Source organism: Malurus melanocephalus, unplaced genomic scaffold (genome assembly GCF_030028575.1).
Source record: "Malurus melanocephalus ecotype Western Australia unplaced genomic scaffold, MMel_1.1 scaffold_17, whole genome shotgun sequence".
NCBI classification, from domain to species: Eukaryota; Metazoa; Chordata; class Aves; order Passeriformes; family Maluridae; genus Malurus; species Malurus melanocephalus.
Window position 1 is genome coordinate 2,036,012 of NW_026623249.1, and position 19,509 is coordinate 2,055,520.

General features: G+C 48.4%; 1 protein-coding gene across 6 annotated transcripts; it reads right to left on the reverse strand.

The window, feature by feature from the left end:
• Positions 1–174: 174 nt before the first annotated feature.
• On the reverse strand, positions 175–18,786 carry TMPRSS6 (transmembrane serine protease 6). Of its 6 annotated transcripts, XM_057387664.1 has the most exons (19): positions 18,318–18,786; positions 18,112–18,231; positions 16,353–16,509; positions 16,038–16,180; positions 15,792–15,859; positions 14,382–14,566; positions 11,649–11,690; positions 10,766–10,970; positions 10,316–10,452; positions 9,643–9,755; positions 9,076–9,185; positions 7,861–8,006; positions 6,828–6,926; positions 4,792–4,905; positions 4,389–4,505; positions 3,496–3,664; positions 2,828–3,099; positions 1,994–2,130; positions 1,071–1,290 (listed from the first exon to the last, which is right to left on the reverse strand). In XM_057387664.1, exons 3-19 carry the CDS (start codon positions 16,498–16,500, stop codon positions 1,132–1,134), a joined length of 2,364 nt encoding a protein of 787 aa, XP_057243647.1. In that variant the 5' UTR covers positions 16,501–16,509; positions 18,112–18,231; positions 18,318–18,786; the 3' UTR covers positions 1,071–1,131. The 6 variants fall into 6 exon arrangements, with proteins under 6 accessions (XP_057243656.1, XP_057243647.1, XP_057243640.1 ...); XM_057387657.1 differs by having other exon boundaries at positions 18,112–18,786; XM_057387651.1 differs by lacking the exons at positions 18,112–18,231; positions 18,318–18,786 and adding an exon at positions 18,014–18,105.
• Positions 18,787–19,509: the final 723 nt, after the last annotated feature.

Genomic DNA, 19,509 nt, shown 5'->3' on the forward strand with positions numbered 1-19,509 from the left:
GTGAGGACCACCTGTTTGGCAAACACATGGACCCCAGGGACATCTGGGGTGGGGAGGTGGGCAGAGGTATGGAAACTGTTGCCAGTGCCAGGACTAGGGTTTGGTTAAAAACATATAAACTTCAAGATAATTTTTAGCAGAGTGAAGCAAACTAGAGTAAAGCAAATTCCTCAAATGAATTTTATTTCTAATGCCAGAGAGTGGCCAATTGTGTGTACACACACACACACACACACACACACACACACACACACACACACACACGTATATCTTTAGTTAAAAAAACAAGCTCGCAGCAGCTGCAGTTTTAGCCCTGTGCTCTGAAGCTTTCTCCTTCACCTCCTGGATTACCTGAGATAGGAGATGGAAGCATCTGTGATGCCCTGATGTTAAAGGTATTTGGAAGGGCTGCGGGAAGGGGATGGGAGTCTCCTCCAGCATTTTTACTAGGGGAAGAACAGCAGTGGAGGCTGGGTGCTGCTCCAGCAGGGAGGCAGGACACGTGCTTGGGGGTGCAATGCTGGACTCATGCCTGGGAGTCAGTGAGACGTGAAGTTGCCTGGCTGAGCTGAACAGCACACTGAACAGCACACACCAGCTAAGAAAAGAAGCAATTAGGGAGATGGAAGAGGAGGAGTGATGGGAGGGGAAGGGGGATGAAGGATAAGCAGCAGGAAGGAAGAGGGAGGCAGATTGATTTTACAGTTACTGGAATCTCTAACTACATCAGTCACATTTTCTTTCAGCAAATGTTCCAGCATAAGACTATGGTTGAATCATGGTTCATGGAAAGTTCAACTCCCCTTATTCCTCTTCTCAGAAATCATCAACTTGGGACTATTGCTGTGTGTCATGTCATTGCCCCCAACTCCCCCACCTCCCTCCCTTCCCCCTTCTTTTGGACCCATGGCCTAAAAACTCCTTGGGACGCTCCCTGGGAAGCATTGATGGGGAAGAGGGTCTGCTTGCTTTTCTCTACAATCCCTGTGGCAGTGTTTTTTTACCCTGTTCAGAAGAGCATCTTGGGTCTGACAACATCCCACACTCTCTCTGAGAGGCAAGTGAGCAAGATGAGGAATGGGTGCCATGTGAGTGTAGGTGTTATGGGGAGAAGGCAGAGATGCACTTTTCTCAGCTCATGGTTTGGTTCATCCAGCCCAACACTTGAGTAATCCTGGTGTATACTCCATAGTGATTTGCATGCGTGCATCCCATTCCCCAGCTGAGCAAACCAGCCAGAAACCATCTGCCACTGGGTTCTTTGCAGGCCAGTGGACCTCCAGAATCGCCCTAGAAGAAGGGAAAATAAAATAAAGTGATGGTGACCCACCAGCTTCTGCTGCTGCCTGATTATGCTGTCTTTGAGCCCTCTCTGTATGAAGATTCCTGTATCCCCTCAACTCATGCCTTGGACATCTGCTACATTCCTTGTACCTTAGGTAGAGGTCAAAAACAGTCTCCAGTGCAAACATCTGACTCATTTATCCCTTCATCATGCAAATTCCTCCTCCTCAGCCAGGTCCCAAGAAGCTGATTGCTCTACTGTTTCTTTCTGCTCTGTATTGCATTTCCAAATATGTGACAAGCAAGGAAGCTGGTGGAATCTAACCAGCTGGATTGCATGAGGGGGGGCAGAGAGGAATTCCTTGGGATTGATGGTAATGAAGGAACAGATTATTGTGTATGACAGGTGCTAAAGAGGCTGAGGGTGTAAGAAACTGATGTAGTCACTTGACTTGAAAGTGGAAGGTAGAGTGGAGAATGGGCTGAAAGTGAGAAAAGGGTATGTTTAACTGTATTTGGATCCTGTCTAAGGYAAGGATGCTGGGAAGAAGTGGTCATGAGAGCTGGTTTTGGCTGCTTAGACCAGAAGAAGTGTTGGGTAAGTTACGTTATGTGGTCTTTTKTCTTTCATTTCAGGATTGCATTTGTGAGACTTGGGACTCATCCCACCTTCTGGTAGTCAACCCTGATCCCACAATTCATCTGTCACCTGGCAGGCATCCTTCTTGCCCTGGTAGTACCCAGCACACAGCATCCTGGGAGTAATCATGTAGTGATAGGCCTCGCTGCAGATGTTCTGCTGGATGAGCTGCACGTCCACCTTCTGCAGAACATCGCTGATGTGCCCTGAAAGGTAGAGCACCAAAAGTAGTGCAGGTGAGCTGTGGTGGAACTTCCCACTGTTTACCACAATCCCCCAGCCCATGCCTACCTCACTGCATACTGAAACCTGCCATTGGAATTTCTGTTCTGCTCTCCACTGACATCACAATCTCTGACTTTCAGCAAAGCACTTTTTCTGCATGGAAGGAGTAAAATTCTTCTTCATTCCTTTCATTACAGGGATATGTTGTGTGCACTTCAGCTTTTGGGACAAGGAGTATTCTGCTTTGGGGAAACCTCTGGGTTGTCAGAGTCTTGGGTTTGTTTCTCACTGAAATGGRTGTTAAGATCTTCTGTCTAAGAATACAAACCAGGAGTGTCCAGGAACGTTCTGTATATCTCTTGAGGTTTCCAATTAGGAAGCAGCTGGAACAAGTCTGTGAGTGGGTGAAGGCACTAAGATGACCTGAAGGGCTGTTCTAGCCTTTGGGTGAAGAAAGACACAGTGTCTCCATATATACTACCAGATTGCCGTGCCTGCCTCACCAAGTGAGGTTTCAGGGAAGATAACTTTGATCAACATTGTTACCCAAAATCTAAAGGAGTGTAGGAGACACAGTATTTTGGGATGAACAGAAGCCTGTTCTGCATATGACACACCTGAATCTATATTTCTGCCTCAGCATTGCTGCAGTAGCTCACCAAGAGATCTTGAACCTACCACCTTCCTTGAGGGCTCCCCAGCCAGTGATCCAGCAATGAAGGCCGGGCTCTAAGATGTGAGAAGGAGCTGGCAAGCAGATGGGCTGGATTAAGGGCGAGATGATCACAGGATGGTCCAGCTGGAGCAGGGCCACATCATAATCATGGCTGTCCTCCTCGTAGTAAGGGTGAAGGAAGAGATGGATAACCTTGAAGGACACCTCTGTGTGGCCAGTGGCATTTTGCAAGTATTTGCCCAAGTAAATGGTCCAGATGGAGGGGGAGGCCAGCCTGTAGGATGCAGCAGAGGGGCATGGGACCCAAAGAGCATGCTTTGCAGGTAATGCCATTCCCATCCTAGCACATCTCCATCATGTGACAGCATGGGGACAACGCAGAGCCAAAACTAAGGTGGAGCTGTGAAGCATCTTCCACAGCCATTGCCCCCTCAAAGCTGCTCTGAGAATCCCAACATTGCCCCTTTTCTCCCTGCATGCACCCCCAAATACTGCTGCATGTATCCATACCCCTTTCTTCAGCTCTGAGCCATGGAAAAGCATGGCTGATATGCCAGATGAGGGGTGCAGCTGCCCTATGACATTTTCCTCAGTCAGAACAGCCTTCAATCATGCATGACATGGAAAGCAATGCAAATTTTTCTATCCAGCACCTCCCCTCTCCATTTACCTCTCATCCTGGAAGCAGTGCGCTGCTGTGACCACCCAGCGGTCAGCAATGAGTGTTCCCCCACAAATGTGGCGGCCCCGAACTTGCAGGCTGGCCTGCCATGGCCATTCCCCTTCCACAGAATTCATACTACGCACAATCCTGCTGAGAGGGGCTTGCATCCCACAGTCTGAGGAGGAGACACAGCAGGTACTTCAGGGAAGGAAGGCAACATGGATACACTCTGCCTGCCCTTCCTTTTCTACTTAGTAGACTGAAGAGTTTGACCTCCAATTGCACATCTTACCCAGCCAGCAGGTGCTATGTACTGCTCGGGACAGGTCTAGTGAACACTCCCTGCCTGCATTCCCCACCTTCAGCTGCAGCCTGGGGRTGCCTTTGGGGCATCATGCTGACTGTGCTACCTGCTGTGCTGTCAGGAAAYGCTCCCAGTCATTCCCTGTCACTGCCTACCCAGGCTCCAGAAAAAAACAAGTAGGAAAATCAAAACATAAACTCCCTCCCTGCCAGTGGCTATGCAGATGTGGCTGATTTTCCTGTCTGCAGCCTTGCACGATGGCATATTAGCCAACACAGTGGTCAAACAGGCAGTCTGTGGGCTGAACCTGGCCTGCAAGACATGTCTGTCTGGCCTGATGCCTCTGCCTGAAGGAGACAGGGAGCAGCTGTCCAGAGAACAAGTGCCTGCTCACGGCTCAGCACAGAGTCGGCTCGTTGCTGCTGTCCCTGCCACTGCAGGATGGAGCAAGGGCACTGACACTGTGGGACTGGGGTGGGGGGAAGGTGGTGGAACAAGGAAGGGTGGGTGCTTCTTCTGGGTGGCAGCAGAAAAGGGGGCAGCTTGCAGCTACGTGTCATCCTGAACCCGCGTGACTGACTGATGGTTTCCTCACCACAGTGACTCTCATCAGACAGGTCCTCGCAGTCTGCAGTGGTGTCACACAGGGGGTTGGGCTTCTTCACACAGGTCCCATCTTGACAGCGGTAGGTGAAAGGACCACAGGGGACYCCTGTAAAAAAGGAAGGGAAGCCAAGGGTGAGAGAGGGCAGCTGGTTGTAGATGCAACCTGAAGTYCTTTAACTGAGGAGAAAGGGCAGCAGAGAGCTTGGGAGAACTCCATAAATGATGACAGGGAATTTCCTGAAAAAAAATCCAGCTCACAAACATTGCGAGGAGGCCAGACAAGTTAACTCCCAAGCTGGTGCCCTTCTGTTACATCCCAGAAGTACACTACAGACAGCTTTGGCTCGAACACAGGAGAAGGCATTTATCACCCGGCACTGTCCCRTCCCTACCTCCACTGCAGTGCTCCTCATCGCTCCCGTTGGCACAGTCCAGCTGCTGGTTGCAAACCCTGCTGAACTCGATGCAAGTGCTGTCCTCAGGGCACTGGAACATTGCCGGGCACACTGCACAGAAGGGAAGCATATGGGAATGAGACATGCAAGATGAGGTGTGAGGTCAAGGTCCTAAGACTGGTAGTCTCTGCAGCCTCTTCCCCCACCCAAAAGCTGTGCTTAGACCAGCTCTGGTACATTGCAGCTTTGTAGCTTTTGCGTTGTAGGTGAGCCTATACTGTCTTACACTTTGCTGTTGCTGAATTAACTTCTCTTGTCTCATCCTCAGATGTGCCTTAGCACTATGTACTTGCCTTGAGGTCCTCAGTTGCCACCGCCAGTCCTGGTCTGCTTGGTTTGTTAGGGTTTTGTAGGACTGCATCCTGTCTGGTGAGGTCACTCCTGCCTTGCTGTCACCCTCTGCTTGTGGTCACTATTTTATATGTGACCAGACCTCCCCTTGCAGCTGAGTCCCAAACAACTGCAATGTCTCTGAGTTCTGGTGGACATTGGAGGATGGAGATGGGTCTAAGCTGCCTGCCCATCACAGAATTTGGCTTCTGATATTTCCATAATAGGCACTTGTTCTGTTTGTGTGTATCATTTTTTTACTGCAATAACTATAATTTCTTTGTTAATTAGCACGCGGCTTTCAGACGACTAAAGGCACATGAAGGTCCGAGGCAAACTGAACATCTGAGGCAACCTGAACTTTGATTTTAAAGACAAAGACTGCTCCATACAGACAGACAGTGAATAATCAGAGATGCAAAAGTGGCAAGAACATAAAAAAAGGAAGGAAAGAATAAAGTTTCTATTTATTTTTTCAAATATAAAGTGATGTGTGAAAACGCTAAGAAAGTGTGGGGCTTTTGTCAGTCTTGATCTGTGTCAACCTGTGGAACCGAAGGACACCATATCCCTGGGGCCAAGGAGCTACTAGGATTCAAGAAAGGATTAGATATTCATAAGGATGCAAATGTATCCATGTCTCCAGTAGGGAAGCATGGAAACACTGATGTCAGACAGCTGGATGATGGGGCACAGCACATTATCATCAAGACTACAGACAATACAAAACCCAACTTTGGCAATCCTATGAGAGCTCTCACATTTCTAGCACTGAAATAAAGCTTCCCTGAGAAAGATTTCTCCTTCCTTTGACTTTAGACTTTCCTACACCTTCCCCTGAATCTTTTAAAATTGATCACTGTTTCCAGTGGTTTGGGKCTCTTTATCTGTGAAAAAACATCTGTAGGAAAGAAGTGATGGAAAGTTAGTTTTGGCAGCAATGTGATGAGCCCCCCCATCACACCAGAGATGAGAGAATAGATGAATTAGGTGTCATGTCTAAGCCTGAATTGCTATTCCTATGAGGATGGGGCTCTGCAGGAGTTCTGGGATGCTAAGGATGGAGTCAGCATCATCACTAACTGCTTTCAGCATGAAGAACTGATTGAGGSTGATCAAGAACTTTGATGGTCCCAAACTGGGGCAAAACCTGTGAGTGAGGATCTGCACAGAGCAAGTGTCACAAATGGCCTGGGGGAAAGGGGAGAGAGAAGGGCAGCGGGTGGGCTGGGGGAAGTGTGAGCGGGGAGGGGGAATGAGGAGTGGTGTGACAGCAGAGGGGGCTGTAGGCCTGGGCTGAGGTTGTTTGTAGACTGAGTGGGAGGAAAGCAGGACAAGGTGGGGGACAGCTTGGATAGGGAGCTTCTTTCAGGCTGCCTAGAACTCTTGGTGCTCTTGGCTACTAGGGGACGCAGCCGGGAAGGCTGTGGTGTGTACAGGAGCCAGGAGAATTTCCACTCCTTTCGGAGCAGGCTAAAGCCACACAGCACTGGGATGAGACTTTTAAGGGCACAGAGGTTTAAGCTCCTGAAGGGGAGGTATGAGGCTGTGTCTCAGCAATCYTCCCCATCTCTCCCTGCCTTTGAAGGAGCTAGTGGCTTTGTTCCACTAGGGCCAGGGACCAGCAGGGAGAACTCACTCACCACAATTTCTCTCATCCAGCCCATTGGGGCAATCTTTAATCCCATCACAGGCTGGGACGCACAAACCATTTACCAAACACAGGAACTCCCCAGGACAGGCTGTGAAACCAAAAGAGAGAAATTAGTCGCCAGTGACTGGAAACCTCCTGGCAGCAGAACACCATGGCTTAAAAGCAAAGCGTGGAGCTGCACACCCTCCTGACCACATGAGTGCTGCTGCAGTGTGGTGGAGGCACTCACTGCACTCCCCAAAATCTGCCACATCATCTGCTCTTAACAGGGACACATGGAGCCAGGCTATGCACCAAGGGAAAGAGGGCTTTCCCTGTTTTGCACTGTACCTATGGGCAATAGCCAGGATAACCACCTGTCTGGCATGCCATAGCTTGGGATCAGCATGGTTTCATGCCTCCTGAACACCACAGGAAAGCTGAAATGGGCTCTTTGGAGTTGTTATGAAAGCTTACGTGGGACCTTGAAGGGGTTGTTGTTAGACACGTTGACAGGTGCGCATATTCAGGGACTGGTGTGCATTACTGGCACCCTTAGGAGGGAGATGGTGAAAYCTTGGAAAGACAGACTGTGGGCRGCATTTGCATATGTGTGTGTGTGTGTATTTGTGTGCGGTTTTATTTATCTCCTGTTTGCACAGATTCCAAGGTGAGCAGGAAAGAGCTCTCTCTCAGAGATCTAGTAATCAAAACAAATGTTGCTTCAAGCAAGGTGGTTTCTCMTTAAATTCCCAGTCCATGATGTGGACACGAGGTTAAGATTTTAGGCAACCATGTGACCTTGGGTTTTGTCGCTGAGGCTCTGGCTACAAGAGACAGGGCCACACGTGCCAAGCAGCTTTGAATGTAATTGCCTCTTGTTTTGGGGAGATCAGTGGCATGTGTGTCACTGATTTGTGAGTGTCTTCCTGAAGGATGGATGGTGCTCAGGGCCCACTTGTGCCTTGTGTTTCTCCTGGCACAAGCCAAGTGCAAAGGGGCTGCTGATCCCCACCAAGGAGCAGGGAGGAACCCGGGCTTACGGTCAGATTGCTTGTACAGGCTGTAAGCTGCCTGTATGCCTGGGCCGGTTAAGGAGATCTGTGAGGTGAAGGTGATGGTGATGTCGGCAGAAGATGTGACTGGGATCCTCTCAGCATAGGCTTGCAGGGTCCTCAGGCCACACAACCTGAGGGGCAAACACAGGTGAGGTGGCTCAGACAGGGAGGCAGGGGACAGAGCAGGGCAAGGGGCTCAGTGGGGCTGGGGTGGGAAGGGGATCACACAGACTGCATGCTGTAGGGAAAACACAAATACAAAATGCCTTCCATATTCCCGAGAGACAAGGTCCTGAGTGACCCTCTGTCTTGGGACATTTCCCACTTCCTGGCAGGCACTGAGATCAGGGTATGCAAAACAGTTCAGCTCTTACAGTGCAAGAAGATTCTCCTTTGTTATCGTCCCAAAGAAGGCATGTTGTAGAAAGGTTGGCACTGACAGTTAAAGAGAGAAAGGCAAGGAGTGAAAAAGTGGAAATCCTAAGGCAGGGGAACAGAGCTTCTGGATCTGACACTTCATAGGAAAACAAGTTCTTCTACAGGAACCATGGAGAAAACACTAATTAGATAGGTTGGGGGAGGATTTGGTGGGAAACAGGCGATTTTGCARTAAGTGGGAGGAAAACGAAAAGCTGTAGGTCCATCTATCTCAGAGCCTGCTTTGAACAGATGGGAGCACAGCAACTCTGCATCCTTTGCATCTGGGCAGTGGCGAGCAGCAGCCCTGCTAGATGCAGATGCTAATTGTGGTAAGTCCTGCAGGGGSAAGTGGCTGCAGTAAAAGCAGAAGGATTTGGAGCTAAGGGGAAGATCTGTACGGAGGTGGATGCAAGGCAATGGCACACACAGATAATATTGCAGAGGTGGTGACAGGCAGATTTGCAAACACAGGAGACGTGGGAGGACACCAAGGTTACACACACAGGAGAAAACTAAGAAGCCTGCTGCAAACAGCAAGACAGAGAAAACGGGTTGGTAGCTTGAAGCAAATCTGTAAGAAATGTGTTCACTGGGGAGAAAGTGTACAAGACAAGCAGAAAAGCAGGAGGCACCAGCACAGTGGCCAATGAGCATAGCTCAGTGTGTGGCTCTTCTTTATCAGATATGGTGGCTGAAGTGAGCAGGGAACCTGCAGAGGTTTAATCCCAGTTTTGTCCCAGGAGGGAAGTGGGAGACAGGAACCAGGACCCCACCACACACCTTCTGTTCTGAATTATCCACTGGCCTTGGGTACAGGGCAGGTCGTGCTTCTGTCTGCTGAGTGCATAGGCGTCGAACCAGAGGGTGACCCCATAGTCGAGGGAGGGGACCTACAGGGGATGCAGAGCAAGGGGCAGATGGCTCCTAGGAGTGTTACAGCACACTCCATGAGCCAGAAATGAGCAGAACAGATGTGAAAGCCAGACAGGCCCAGTCACTGCAGGTCAGAAAAAAGCACCCTCTAAACTGGGATCATGCAACAGCCCAGGGTGGTTCTGCTGCTGGTGTCAAAGCCAGGAAATTCCTAGGAATCTGTTTCTGTTTTGAACAACCCCTCTGGAGAACAGAACTCCTCTGGAGATTCCTCCTCAACTATGGCATCTCTGTGCTGGTATGCCATATTAGACTCCTTCCCCTTCAGAAATACACCTTATGGGTAGGCTGGGTAGGCTGCCTCTCTCTGCTTGCTTCTTATGATGAAAGCCCTGGCTGCASCTACCACAATGTGTGGACCACTGCCCAGGTGTTGAGGACAGGCTGGATGCTCTTGTGGGAGCTGTCTCTTACCATCATGTGCCAGGTGCATTGCGTGTTGGGCGAGTAGTAGCTGGGGTAGTGAGGGGTGCTGATCTTCCCCTGCGGCTCCAGGCTCTCCCGCAGAGTTATGTTCACCTCACAAGCTGTAAATACAGACATTCAGAGCCCTGCTTTCTGTCAGCTCAGCCTCAGCCTGGGGTGCCRTGTATCCAGCCCACTGGAGGAGAGAAGGAACTCTAATGCCTGATGCTAAAGATGACTGGGGTGCTCCATCATCTCCCTTCAAGCTGCCATTTCYACCCAGCAAGATTTTTTGCCTCCTCCTCTTGTCCAGAGAAGGATGATGGGAATGAATTTCGCTGCCTTAGAGTCTTACGTTGAATTGACATCTGCAAGCACATGTGGATGTGATGTCCAGGCCACCTCTGGCCTGTCCATGCGTGAGAGCTTGGCCTTCTCCTCATCATCACAATCCCTCAGGGTCTATCTGCCAGCMTCTGGGCTGTAAAGACTCAAACCACGTGCTGGTCTGTGAGTCCAAGTGAGGGAGCAGCACCTCACCTCCCTTTTACTGAGCACCCTTGTAATCCAGAGTGAATTCTGTCCCTAACAGGGGTGAAGGACCCTCTAGGAGCTGTGATGTTGTAGGAGATAACCTGTCCTCTCCCTGCACCTAAAACTACCTTCCTCCAGCCTTCCTTACCTTCGAGGGGCACCACCTGTGCTGAGAGGATGAAGGGGTCATAGTAGCTGTACATGGCTTTCTTCCACACAATCGACATGACAGGGCCAGAGGAAAGAACTTCCACGATGGGCTCCTGCCGGCTGCAGCCATAGATCCTCAGAGGAAAGAGATAAAAGGATGAGAGTGAAGCCAGACACAGAGAAAGAGAGACAATATAGATCTGTGTTATCCACACACAGCAGTTGTGAGGCACTGATTGAACCAAACAAAAGGCCAAGAGCAACAGTTCCTGCTGCATGGCTGTGCGAGACACATCCCACATCAGTGACTTCAGCTGATCAGCAAGAGGCAGGTTGTACATCAAAGAGAGCCTCCYCTGATGTAGTCTGACACCTTCCCCTGCTGTGGTGTGTTGTGCTGTCCTGCCTGTCCTCCCCACTCTGCTCTCCCTGCTCAGGAGCTACCTACGAGGTGATGAGGTGTTTCTCCAGGGGCCCAGCTGCGTTGTACATTGCCAGGCGGTCCCTGCARTCAGGGAGGGTCCACTCCAGCCGTAGCTTGATCATGTAGCCCTTGAGGCTGTGGAGGTGCCAAAGACAGCTGGATGCCAGGTAGTCAGGGCCCTCCAGCCTTAGGATGTCATCCTCCTGGACATAGCTGTACCTATAGCAACCTGAAAGAGAGGTAGTTGTAAGGGAGGTTAAGATTAGGACTGCCACTTGGAACATTAAAGCCCTATTTTAGAATGTGGCTGACTCATCCCAGTGATTTCGGTTTGTTTTTACATATGTTGTGGTGGCACTGATCCTTTTGTACCACTGCCCCAGTTTCTCCCTATAAGAACTGTCCTCTCTTCCTTGGTTAAGCTAATACTTCCTCAGGTTTTAAATATCAGCACAGAACAGTTATCTTCCACTGGTTTTATTTACTTTTTCACCTCTYTCTCCTCTCAGCCCCATATTCTTCCTGGCTTTACATCTCCCTCGTCTGCATTCCAGGTTTCAGAAGGCAYCTGGATTTTTAAGTAAATATCAGCTTAAAAGTGAGTTTCTAACAGCATATCTAATGCAAGCTGCCAGACATAGAACCTAAAATGCTGCCCGAAATTGCTAAAAGCATCTTCAAACTTCACCAAGACAATAGACTCCTGAAGGATGCACATCCAGTGCAGAGCCACGCAGGAAACACTGACCCCACTCGGCAGCRTTGCATGGGGCCTGGAATTAGCACTGTGATACCACTCTCCCCTTCCCAGGATTTACAGCTCCAGGAGGCCAAGAAGCTTTCTGTCCCCAGTGAAAGTCCCTCCCATAAAGTCATGAAATCAAAAGGAAAGGAAAAGATAGCCTACCCAGAGTGGATTTCAGCACTACTATGTCTTTCACACTGGATTCTGTTGGAAAGAAAATATATAAAGGAAGATAAACAAAAAGATAAAAAAAAGATACTTTGATAATCTGCCATGGCAGGTGAGGACTCCCTTCCTTCCTTCTGCACTGGCTCACTTCCAACTTCAACAGGTACCTCTCTGTCTGCTCCCAGGGACCTATTTCAGTCATGCCTTCCCCTACCAATCTCTCTGGGAAATTTCTCTGCCACTGACCCAAATCCAACAGTCCTAATTCRTGCTTTCCAGCCCACCAGGGGCTTCTCTGCCTTTTTTCCTTTCCCATTTTTGTGTGCTGTTCCAGGACATCTTTGTCTTCCCAGGAGGGTTGGGCATTGGTTCAGGCAGTCATCKCCCTCCTCTGCCAGCCACATGACAGGGCACAGCCCCACTTCCCAGAGCCTTCACCATGTTTTGMCCCAGTTTAAAGAAAGCCCACTCAAAAATACAGGCTGATGGTTAATTGTAAGTTACTGAGGGTGGAGAAGGAGTTCACTTTTGGTGACCATTGTGCAATCCTTAGAGTCTACCTTTGGAGAAAGGAGTTGCAGAGAAAGTGACCACCAAGGGCTACGAATCTCTGCAAAACAGTCACAGGGTGGACAACACTTGAAGAGAGCTGGGCTTTTCTCCAGCCTCCCAGCTGAACTGGAATCAGCCAGAGATCAGGTGCTACTGGGAAAAATTGCCAAAATAAAAAGGCACTGTGAGGTCAGCTGGGTGTGAGGACTGCCGATGGGGSCTTGCCTAGGTCAGGGTTTTGGTCTTCTGTAGCTTCTAAGCAATTCTGTGGGGAGAGATGAGTGGTTTTGTCATAACAAAAACAGATGTTGCGGAAAATAGGACCCCACAGGCATGAGGCAAGCTCCCAGACATGCTCATATGCTGTAGGGAATAGTTTGTGCAGAGCTGGTGCTAAGTACTCTTTAATCTGAAGGTAATAAATAAATCCGAGTTCCTGTAGGGAAAAGGAAGTCCTGGAAGACTTTTGGGGAAAGGGGAAGCCAGTGTCCTGGGGTGAGTGTGGCTGTTGGTAAAAAAAAAAAAAGCACTGGAGTACTGGAGAGGTTCCTGTGCTGGTCAATGATTTGTAGCTCTGTGTCTTAAGGCAGAGTGAACGTTTAGAGCTCAGCAGGCAAGCAAGAGTGTGTCAGAAATCAAAGAAGTACTAATGACCTGCTATTAGCCAGCTGCTTTTTCACTCTAACTGCACAGGGCAAATGAAACCAGAGGTTAAGTCATTGGCTGGAGGTCACCCTGGCTCAGCAGTGTAAGGAGTTTCTGGCTTTTGCCTCGATTACCATACGTGCTTCTGACTGCAGAGGGAGGTGTAAAGGACTAGGAGAAACAGAAGGAGGTGGAGAAACTACAACTGCTGTGTTAAGTCCAAAATAGAAAGAAGTGTGGTCTGCTGAAATGAATAAAACAGTGAAACAGATGCAAAGCAAATAAGAGGGAACTGGGAACAGCTAAAATTATGGCACCATCATTTTTATTTGTTTATGAGCTGCATTATGATGTGAGCAAATGAAAGGAAAATGCTCGATGTACTGATTTGGAAGGATTTAGCTTATTTYCTTGTGATATCATTGTTAAGCCAGTTCGTTTCAACTGGCTGAGCAYAGGGTCTGGTATGCTGGAAACAAATCACAAGTAGAAGTAAGGAACTGTGGGAGGAGATGTTTTGATGAAATGCTAATGCAGCCTCTGAGTAAGATTTTAAAATTATGGTCTGGATAAGAGAGTGAAAATAATTTTCAGGAAATCAAATTTTCTTTACAGACACCGAAAAATGACCCACAAAACAATTGGGGTGTGGAGGTAAAGATTAAAGAAAGTACGGGTATAATATAATAAAAGAAGCTTCATTTTAGACTAATGCAAGATAGCATGCCTGGGGGGAAAAAATCCAACTTGGAGATGTAACATCTTACAGGAAGAAGAAACTTGTAAATAGGGATCCTGAGAGAGAAGAAATACAATGTATTTTAAAACCTGTGAGATTTGGTACTCTGTAAGGGGGATCAGATCAGGCTGACAAGTTAAGTCTCATTATAAAGATCAAATATAAATTCCACTGGACTTGTATGCATTGACTATAGATGCATCCTTAGTCCTTTACCCAATGCTTATTTTAAAGCAGTTTTGTATGGGTGGCTTTTTAAACAGGCTCTGACCTTCACTGTGGGCAACAATAAATAATCCTTGAAATCCCATATCAAAAATGGAAGTGACAATGATACTTTGTCTCAGAAAAAGACTTAGTGGTGACTCAGATATGTTGCTTTTCTTCTCTCTATCAAATAGTCTGGAATAATCTCCCAAAGGAAAGTAGGAAAMCTAAAATGCTTGGTATTTTCAAGCTGAGCTGATTGAAGTAATGACCTGTCTAAGATCTTGCACTACAAGAGCCGAAGCTGATGGGTGAAAAAAATTACCTAGCTGATCATGGTCCTCTGTATTTCCAATAATCTTTAATCCTTCAAAAGAAAGATTTTTTTGTAATTAAAAATCAAACTTAAGTTCTTTTCCATCAGGAAGAAATGCGAGTAATTGTATTTCCTGATCCTTACTATTTCCTTCATCCTCTTAGGTTTCCTGTCTACTTCAATAATGATGCCTGGCCTTTTCTCCTAAGCTTATAAAAGACGGAGCATTTCTGATTGCTCAGGCCACAGCTGAGCAGCTGGCACTTACCCAGGAGAACCAGAGAGTCTGGGTTGATCCTGTACTCCGTCTGGTAGGACAGGCTGCCTGAGTTGTTGAAGATGGTGGAGAGCTCTTGGTGAAGCAGTGTGTTTACCCTCTCAGCAGTTGCCTTCTCCTGTTGACTCTCAGGGATTTGGAGAGTGAACCAGAAGAAGAAGGTCAGGGCTCCCTCCCTAAAAGAGAAATAGCATGTAAAATATTCCTACTCTTCATCTCCAGAATTACTGGACAGACAAAACCTTGAGATCAACCCTCCCCCCTGTTTTTCCACAAATCAGGCATATCAGCTCTGCTGCTGTGACCCAGAGGGAATTCTCTGAGTGGGGCAGGAGAGCTAAAATGTCCATGGTGTGAGTCAGTGTCTGCTTTATGGGAAGAAGCCTCTTAATGCCATCTGGCTTTAGTGATGACCATATGAGCTCAAATTAATGTGATAATTAATCAAGACTACTCTAATGAGTGGTTTCATCTCAGATAGAAATGACCTTTGGATACTACCGACCAGGAGTTGAAGAGAAAATCTCCAGACTTCACTGTCTCACCTCCCAAATGTGACAAGTGGATGATTTACGACCAGGTACCTTACCACAACCCATTAATGCTGGGCAGACTAAAGCTGCAGGAGACTGCGAGTGGGAAAGTTCTGTTCCACCAGCTGGCAGAGAAATTTGGCTGGGGGAGGGTGAAAAGATGTTGAAACACACCTTTGTTCAGTTAAAGGCTAGAGGAAAATGTGCAAGCGAAACTTTTCTTTCCCCAGTTGAAAATGGAATTACATCRAAGTTGGAATGTTCCTTAGATGGGGGACAAATTTAGGGGTATGGTTTACCATAGGAAAAAAAATAGAAACAAACAACCATCAGCTGGGAGATGATTTCTGCTATCCTGATCTGTAGTTATGACTTGAAAAGCTGTAGTCCCAAATCTGTCCCACTCCACTATTACCCTGTTCCCAGGTGGCCCATGCTTTTTGGCTGGAATAACTTTWCCTTGGTGCATTCTGGCCTCTGCCTTCTGGTGCCTAGACTCAGGCCATAAAATAGCTTCCTTGAATTAGATAAATTAATTTCCAGCTGCTTAGCTTATACTGACAATGCCAAGACAAYTTTTTTTAATCTCTTCACAAAAWTTTTTTTTTATTTACTCCCTTGAACTTTTGCCTCTCTGAAAAATTTCTCAGTTTTGGCTTTTTATCATGACCTGGGGTGAACAGGAACATCAAAATATCCCCAGCTCTGTTATGCTGAAACCATTCTGGATCTGGACTGTCCAGCCTAGCCTGGAGCTCATGGCAGGGACCRCAGAAGTTTGTCTTGGGCAGATTGCAGTGAAACCAGAGTACAATTTACTGGAAGCTTTCAGTCATGAACAAGCAAATATGCTGTGGGTCCTACTCACCCAAAGGCATACACTGTGCTCGAGTTGTAGTATCGACCCAGCTCTGTGGCATGAATCAGTTGCTTCAGCTGCAATGAGAACATTGTCTGATAACTACAACGCAATGTTACAGTGATTGATCCAATGCTTCATCCTCTTGCTGCACAGACCCCCCAAGTCTGCCTTTGGATGGGTGTGCCTGACCCCTTCCTCATTGTACTCACTGAGCAGCCTCAGGGCTGGCTCTGTTCGTGAAAGTGCCCTCACCATGTTCTGGAGCTTGGCTGACTCCACCCAGAAGGCTCTGGACTCCACCTGCCCAAGGTCTGGGGAGTAGCGGCGATTGAGGACCTGGAGGCTGCCACAGTAAAACTGCAGGATGGATGGTTCCAGGTGCCATGGTCTGTAGTCTGCCAAGAGAAGACACTACTGGGCTACCTTGGTGGTATGTAGGAAAGAGGGGGTTACCCCTGTGTATGAGTGTCTAAAGATCACCCAGAGTCACTAATGTGCTTTGGGCTGGGCATTGTTTTACCACCCCCCATCCACTTCCTGCAGCGGGGAAAGAAGGTGAATTTTTACCTAGGAAATACCAGGTTGCTGCAGCAGCTCCAGCCAGCACAAGAAGGGCTATCCCAAGGGGCACATAGCGGAGGCAACGACGTGAGTTAGTCTCTGATTTGTCATTTGAGAGGGAGCTGGATTCTTCCTCCTTTTCCTCGGTCTCCATCAGGCACRTCTGGTGACACAGCATGCCACGGTCAGGCTGGTTTTTCTGTTTCCCTTTACATTCTCTCTGGAGGTGTTATGCCAAGTCTGTCCTCCTCTCCCAAGATCTATGACCCCAAGACATCTCTGTGCCAACCATCAGGGACTTTGCTTAAAACAAATGTGAGTAAACCTCCTAAATCAGTGGGAGACAGGCTTCCAGGACACCTTCCTGTATATACCTCCTGGTGATCCCTTGGTTTTCAAAGGCATTCCCTGGGTTTTGCTTTTGTCAAAATCTCAAATAAGTACAATAACGAATTTCTCCAAATACAAGTGTATTGTCCTCCCAGGCTGGGAATGGTTTTAAAACTGGTATTTTATTGATCTAGAAATCAATGCAAAAGAAGATCTGTGTCCTCAAACGTGAGCAAAAGTTGCATAAACCAGCCACAGCCTGGGAGCTTGAAGTTGCACTTTGCCTGCTGTGCCATTTTTATCTTGATCCCTACAAGTAAGCAAACCCTGCCATTCCCACCAGACCGTGTGTTCCCAGGCAAAGACAATGCTGGCACTGGCTCAGTAGCTGAGCTAATGAGAAGAGACCACCTGGATAATGTTCAGCTCTTCCTCACCCTCTGCTTGTGCCAGGGGTCAACTGTGTTCCTTTGCCCCTCATCTCACCCATGCTGCTTCTTTTGCTTCTTCTTGAGCACTTCCCTTCTGTCAGCCCCACACTGTGAGGATAAGAGATGCYGTTTCCTGAGAGAGCCACATTAATACTGGTTATTTCACCCACCTTCCTCCTCCTTTCCCCTGCTACCACGAGGTAGCCTGCCCTCCAAGGCTTTCTGTGTTTCTGTAGCTGGAGAGGAAAGGGGTGGAAATGCATGGGAGGACACAGAGGTCTCGTGGAATGCTTGTGTTGTCTGTGAGTCATCTTTGCACCCAGTGGTGTGTGTGAGCCTGAGGAGAGGAGTGCATGGGAGGGACTTGCTGCAGATGAGAGGAGAGGTGTCTGGCCTCACGCACATTTTAGCCCATGTGGATGCACTGAGCATCACTTGATCAGGGTGAGTGGGCTTTCCAGCCTCCTTCCCCGCACTTACAGAGCCCCAGGACCTCCAGGCTGCCTTGCAAAGTGGGAGCACATTTGCAGAASATAAACAGCAGGTAACTCACTCCTGATCATTAAACCCAGCCTGGTGAGCATCTGCACTCAGACAAGCAGTCACATACCCACACCCTTTCAGAGAGGCAGCAGCACAAACAGGCCCAGACTGCCATCCCTTGTCCTTGTGGGACAATTTCTGTGCTACCTCTGGGAAGGATCTCCTCCCCAAGGCACCAAGCTGGGAGGTCCAGGAGAGCAAGGGCGCTTCTCCGCTACCACAGCATCCCTTGAGAAACAGCAGGCATAAGCACACAACCACAGATGGAGGGGCAGGGAGGGAGGGCAGGAAGCAGCAGAAGAGCCTCTTTGTTAGTAGATTTGATGGCAGGCACTGGGGTTTCCCCCAGAGCTGCAGACCTACCTTTAAAACCTGTTGCTGCCTGTGAGACCTGGCCCACACCCCACACAAGCCTGCTCCCACCCGCAGGGAGTGGGGGAGAAAGTAGGACATGTATTTACCCAGCTCAAGGTCTCCTCAGGGATCAATATCCTGGTGCCAGCTCCCTTTAGCTCGGCCTTTGTCCTGCACCGGCCTGCCGTGGTGGGTCAGCGCACCCCGTACAAAGGCTTTTTTCTAGTCTGAAATGGGGGATTTGGAGGCTTTAAGGGGGAGAAAATCTGCAGACTGAGCAAGGGAAGTCCAGAAAAAGTCAAGGTAGGAGCACCTCCAGCTGTGCAGAGAAGAGCAGCCCAGGAGACTGGTGCAGATCGCTTACGTTGTCCTCCTCGGGGGACAGGGAGCTGCTGAGCAACAGTGCACAATTTCTGAGCTCTTTGGTCCCATCGGTGTGTGCTCCCCAGCACAGGGATGGAGCAGGCGTAGATGGCTGGAAGGAGGGAGGATGGCAGCAGACAGTGGGTCTGGTTACCGCAGTGTTCATGCAGATGAAAGCAAAGCACAATGCCTCTCAGTGCCAGCCTGAGAAATTCCCTCTTGTCTTCTTGCACTTGTTGCTGCCCAGTCTCCTGACATTGGGCTCCCCACACTCAGGTGCACCACCACTCAGGCCTGCATGCAGCCTCTGCTTTTCTTCCAGCCCCAGGTCCTCCTCAGCTGCTTTTTCTGCACTACTTTCTGCTTACAGTCCCACGAGTCTGTATGTGCCCCTTTGTTTTCCACAAAAAGCAGCAACGTTGCAGCTGGAGCAGAGTAAATACAGTTACTCTGTCAATAAAGGGGTGACTCCTGACCCGGGGCTGAGCTCCAGCCACGGACATCAACCTGGGGTTGACCTCATTTGGGCCAGGGCTCACTTGGGCTCATTTTGGCAGCTGGGCAGGGATAGTAATTTTCAGCTCTGCCACTGGRTCAGGTTTAGTCTGGGACTGCAAGAAGACCAAAAGCCATTGCTGCAGTTGCCTTATGGTGGATTCTAGTAAATAAACATTAAATGTAGCTAGAAAGCTGTAGTGTTTGASTGGGAACGCTTTCAGAACTGCTCAAGAGATTTGAGACCTGATTTCACTTTTTAAAGTTACTTTGAACCAGAATTTCCACAGATAATGAGGGACTAGCTGCATCTTTAGGCACATATGTATTCATACATKACTTTTCTGCGTTTATACGATGAGGGTTTGCCACAGTGGGTTAGAACCCATCTGAGGGGTCACTGCCAAAGACCTTACTTTTTTGAATTAAATTTTCCTGGAAAGAAAAATCTTCTTTTGCTGGTTTCAGCAGAACAAAAAATTTAGAATATCAATCAGATTTATCTAAGCAAGCATACCACATCTATCCCCACAGGCTTTTGAAATAACCAAGTACCCAAACCCTTAATCAGATCTGACTTCAGATGATTTTTTTTTACTGCCAGTATCCTTTACTTTCTGTTTTTCCACAGTAAAAAAAAAAAAAAA